Source organism: Phaseolus vulgaris, chromosome 8 (assembly GCF_051622355.1).
Source record: "Phaseolus vulgaris cultivar YP4 chromosome 8, ASM5162235v1, whole genome shotgun sequence".
Taxonomy (NCBI): domain Eukaryota; kingdom Viridiplantae; phylum Streptophyta; class Magnoliopsida; order Fabales; family Fabaceae; genus Phaseolus; species Phaseolus vulgaris.
In genome coordinates, this window is record NC_143505.1 from 7252747 (window position 1) to 7257775 (window position 5029).

At 34.9% G+C, this 5029-nt stretch overlaps 1 protein-coding gene across 1 annotated transcript; it reads left to right on the forward strand.

Annotated features, from left to right (window-relative positions):
- Nucleotides 1-980: 980 nt before the first annotated feature.
- LOC137823692 (uncharacterized) lies at nt 981-4223 on the forward strand. The gene is made up of 7 exons (XM_090293643.1): nt 981-1024; nt 1385-1481; nt 1561-1589; nt 1779-2027; nt 2115-3711; nt 3798-3989; nt 4077-4223. The coding sequence occupies exons 1-7, from the start codon at nt 981-983 to the stop codon at nt 4221-4223; spliced, it is 2355 nt and encodes a 784-aa protein (XP_090149769.1).
- Nucleotides 4224-5029: the final 806 nt, after the last annotated feature.

The following is a 5029-nucleotide window of genomic DNA, read 5'->3' on the forward strand; positions in this document are numbered from 1 at the left end:
ATTGATATTTTAATAAATTTTTAGTTTAAATTAAATAATTAAGTTTATATTTACTAATTTTAATTACTTAATTTGATGGTAAAGCAGGTTGACACACTTATTCAAAATTCAATTTACGATTAATCGTTTTAATAAGTCATTCAAATTTCAACATATGATTAATCGTTTTAATAAAGTATATAGTATTGTTTTTATTCAAAATATGTACAAACACGTTGTCATAAGATTTAAAATAAGCTTAATTTAAATAATTAGCCTAATTAGTTTCTACAAGAATGGAATTGAAGTGTGGAAATTTAAGTTTAATGTAGGGAGTTTCTTCCTCCAACCCGACAAAGTTCTTTCTGCAACTCATCAATATTCAAAAATACAATTTTATCCAAAAAAAATTAAATAACTTTCGGATTAACTTTTTCAAAAATCTTTCCAAACAACCTTTTCAGAATTTCTAAGTGTATTTCAAAAAAAAATTGGAATAAGATTTCTGGAAAATGTATAATACATTTTGGAATGTTTTTCGGAATAAATTTTTTGAAATGTATTATGGAAAAAAAAATCCAAAATCAAACTGGATTAGATGGGGCATCTTGATATTTTTACCCATTTCATGGGGTGCAGAAAGAAATAGCCTTAATTTATCTTAATCAAACAAACATAAGTTTTTATGGGCTGAAGTAGGTTGATCGGCTAGCTTATGGGCCATGTTTTTGTTTTATAATAAGTGCAAGGCAATTTCTTCCTGCACCACCCCGTTTTTCTTCCTACACCCCCAAAATTCTGAATATTCCTAAAGTACCCTTGACCTATAATTTGAAAAGGGCACTTTCCTGGACTTGCATTGTAGCAGTTCATCTTCATCACTGAAATATCAACTACTGTTGGGAGTCTTTGCAATTCTTCGAAGTAAGGTGGAGCAATACAGAACGTTGTCGAAGTATTGTTTGGGTGTTAGAGGTAAGACTACAGTTTTTTTTAAAGGCATGGCAGTTATGGGGATTTTGAGGTTACCGGATATCGGGATCCGGTAATATATTCCGGATTTAAGAATCCGAAATTAATTACATTGTGTTTTCTGGATAAGGGGGTGTTCTGGAAGTAAAATTATCATAGATTGTTGTTTTCTGGATTGCTGAATCCGGAAGCCTGAATTATATTACGGATTGGTGGATCCGGAAGCTTAAATTGCATTAGGGATTTCTGAATCCGGAATTGTTTTTTTGTGTTATGGATCCCTGAATCCGGAATGGTTTTTTTGTGTTATGGATTCCTGAATCCAGAATGGTTTTTTTGAATTATGGATTGGTGGATTTGGAATGATTTTTTTGACTTATGGATTCATAGATCCGAAATGCAATGATTTAGTTTTTTTTTTTTTTTTTTGTAGAAGCATGGACAGTAGTCAAGAAATTGAACAAGAATTATATGATGGGGTTGATGTGTGGGATGATGATGAATGTATAAATGTGTTTACTACAGATGAGGTAAGGTTAAGTTTGTAAAGTATGTTTAAGTTGTTTGTTAATTAGTAAATGAAATAATTTGTTATGATAACTTTTGTAGATATTTCATACTCGGGATGAGCTCCTAAAGTGGGTTAGAAAAGTTGCATTTCACTTTGGTTTTGTTATTGTGATATTGAGATCGGATACTTCAACTGGCCAGCGAAGAAGGAAGACATTTGTATTATTAGGTTGTGAGAGAGGTGGTAAATACAGACGATATAAGAAGGATTTAAAGGTTACTGAGAGTTGAACTAGGAAATGTGGTTGTCCTTTCAGATTACGAGGGTATCCAATAAAGAGTGGTCAAGGATGGATATTGAAATTAATTTGTGGGTCTCATAATCATGAGTTGGCAAATACATTGGTTGGTCATCCATATGCTGGTAGGTTCACATGCAGTGAGAAGTCAATGCTTATGGACATGACAAAGAGTTCGGTGAAGCCTAGAAATATTTTTCTAACAATGAAAGAGCATAATGAGAAAAATGTCACCACAATAAAACAAGTTTATAATGCACGATATATGTACAAAAGATCAGTATGAGGTGATAGAACTGAAATGCAACAATTGACGATGTTACTTGAGCGAGATATGTATATCTATTGGTCTAGGTTTGAAGAAGGGACGAATGTTGTGCAAGATTTATTTTGGACACACCCTGATTCAGTGAAGTTATTGAATGCCTTTAACATTGTATTGATGATGGACAGTACGTATAAAACTAATAGGTATAGGATGCCCTTGTTTGAAGTTGTTGGTGTAACCTCAACGGGATTGACCTTCAGTGCTGCATTTATGTTACTCGCATCAGAACGTCATCATAACTTTGTATGGGCCCTCGAGAAGCTAAAAGGTTTGTTTTTTAGAGTTGATTCATACCCAAAGGTTGTGGTTAGTGATAGAGATAATGCTTTAATGAATGCAATAAATGTTGTGTTTCCCGAAGCTGCTAATTTGTTATGTCGTTTTCACATTGATAAAAATGTTAAAGCAAAATGTAAAATGAATGTTTATCCAAAAGAGGCATGGGATCAAGTGATGGAATCTCGGGGAGCAATTGTTGATTGTGAAAATGTAGAGTCCTATGAACATCGTGTGGAGGCCTTTAATGTTGTTTGTTCACCATGGCCTATATTTACTGAATATGTGATTAGTACTTGGTTAAATCCACATAAAGAGAAGTTTGTTAAGGCTTGGACGGATAAAGTCATGCACTTAGGCAACACGACAAGTAACAGGGTTGAGGCTGCACATTGGAGTTTAAAGAGGATCCTTGAGACGTCAATGGGAGACTTATGCTTTTGTTGGGATTCCATTAATAAGATGATCATCTTGCAACATAATGCAATTAAATCTTCATTTGAAAAGAGTTTGCATGTAGTGAGTCATGTCTTCAATGTAACAAGATATAAGAAATTGGTTGGCTTCGTTTCAAAATATGTCTTGCAGTATATTGCAGAAGAGAGTGATCGAGTTGAATATGTTGGTTTAGATAAATCTCGTTGTGGGTGCACCATTAAATCTACTCATGGCCTTCCTTGTGCTTGTGAATTGACTTCCTTTGGTGTTGGTAGCATACCATTGCATTCAGTGCATTTCATTTGGACACGATTAAGCTTTTTAGATATTTCAAATGATGATACTTTAGCAGAGTTATCCATCCAACAAGAGTGGGTTGTCATCATGAATCGGTTCAATGAGGTTGACATGGTTGGTAAGATTAACATCAAAGCCAAATTACGTGAGATTGTCTATCCAGATAAGACATCTTTATGTCCACCAACGGAGAAAGTCAAAACAAAAGGTGCACAAAAAGGGCGTCAGAGTAAATTTGGTAGATCAACGAAGCGAATTCCTTCTTACTTTGAACATGTTGATGCCATTCTTTCACAACATGATAGTTCATCTAGTTTGAAATGTAGCAAGGGATTTATTTCGGAGACTCCTCCGACCAAATCAATACCAATGCTACAACAATTTCCGGTGGGAATTCGTCCTTACATTGTTGATATTGTTGATGTTAAGGCTGACGGTCATTGTGGTTATCGTGCGGTTGGTGCTTTATTGGGCATGGGAGAGGAGTCCTGGGCTATTGTACGCATGAACTTGCATAAAGAACTTTGTCAATGGCGTCAAGAATATATTGATTTGTTTGGCGATGATGAACGATATGAATTTCTGAAAAATTCACTTCTAGTTGACCACATGGTAATTCTATTCATTTTGAATGATGTTATTAATTGTAAAATGGTGTATGAGTTGGATTAACTTGTTACATTTTCTTATGTTTGCAGATAAGTACAGATAAGTGGATGACAATACCGGATATGGGATACGTTATTGCGAATCGATATAATGTGATTGTTGTGTGTTTATTTCTTAAACAATCATTGACTATTTTTCCATTAAGATCCCAACCTCCAACATATTTTAATCATCACCGCATCATCTGTATTGGACATGTTCATGGAAATCATTTTGTTCAGGTTTGTTCAACTTCATTGTTAATGAATTTTAGGAATCATAGAAAATCATAATTAATAATTAATGACATTTTTTACGATTTTTAACAGGTTCAGTTGCAACAAGGTTGCCCCATTCCACCAACAGATATTTTATGGTCTACTCATTGTTATCCAATTTCCAAAACTTGGTGTTCATATTATACTAGTCAGATGCAAATGTTTACACAAATTATGTCCATTGGGCGACATTTATAGTTGTAATTGCATTGATAAATGAATATGTTAACATTATGACTATTATAAATGCGGAAGAAGAATTGTCTAATTTCATAACCAAAGTGTTCATTCATCAAATTTAGAAATTCAGAAATAATTGTAAACTAAGTCTTTCTTCACGAAATTACAAAACATAACAACAACTAAAATGATCATCATCATCGTACGTGTCGTCGTCTGCGGACATACACAGACATGTCCTCGGTGGCTGATCGGGCTAGCATCAAGGCTGTATGTGTCCCTTCCCAGGCAGGTGAATCCTCGGTTAAATGACCATCATCTATAATCAATTGCAAGGTGGATGTTATTCTTCTACAAAGACCCTACAATTATAAACAAATTACATTGATTGCAATTGAGAATGTATTATTTAAATAAGCAAGTAATAAGTTCTTACCACTGCGGGATGCTCAGAGATAGTATCATTCCCGTCCTGACGTCGTCCATCAGGGGTAATCACCAGAGGTCGATTATCCTCAGCCATCTGAATGATATATGGGTGTGATATAGACTAAAACCACTCCAAATATGCAGGAACACAGGTTCCAACATCAGTTGCTAATACGGCACCCTGTACGAGGTTAGCATTAAAATCTAACCATCGATGGTCGATCTCAGATGTGGAGGGATCACCATTGGCTGGGTGACGAGGGATACACTGTATATATCCATACTGTCTAAGTACACGTTCAAGCAAATGCATCTGCCTACAAGCCCTCAATCGAATGTACCCTGAAAATAAAGAAATCCACTAAAAAGGACGCACCGCTCTATGCTCTTCATAG

Coding starts and splice junctions, on each gene's coding strand:
- LOC137823692 (XM_090293643.1), top strand. CDS start 981: ATGGCAGTTATGGGGATTTTGAGGTTACCGGATATCGGGATCCG. Junction 1,590..1,778: donor ACTCGGGATGAGCTCCTAAA/GTGGGTTAGAAA, acceptor TTGTCCTTTCAG/ATTACGAGGGTATCCAATAA. Junction 3,990..4,076: donor ATGGAAATCATTTTGTTCAG/GTTTGTTCAACT, acceptor GATTTTTAACAG/GTTCAGTTGCAACAAGGTTG.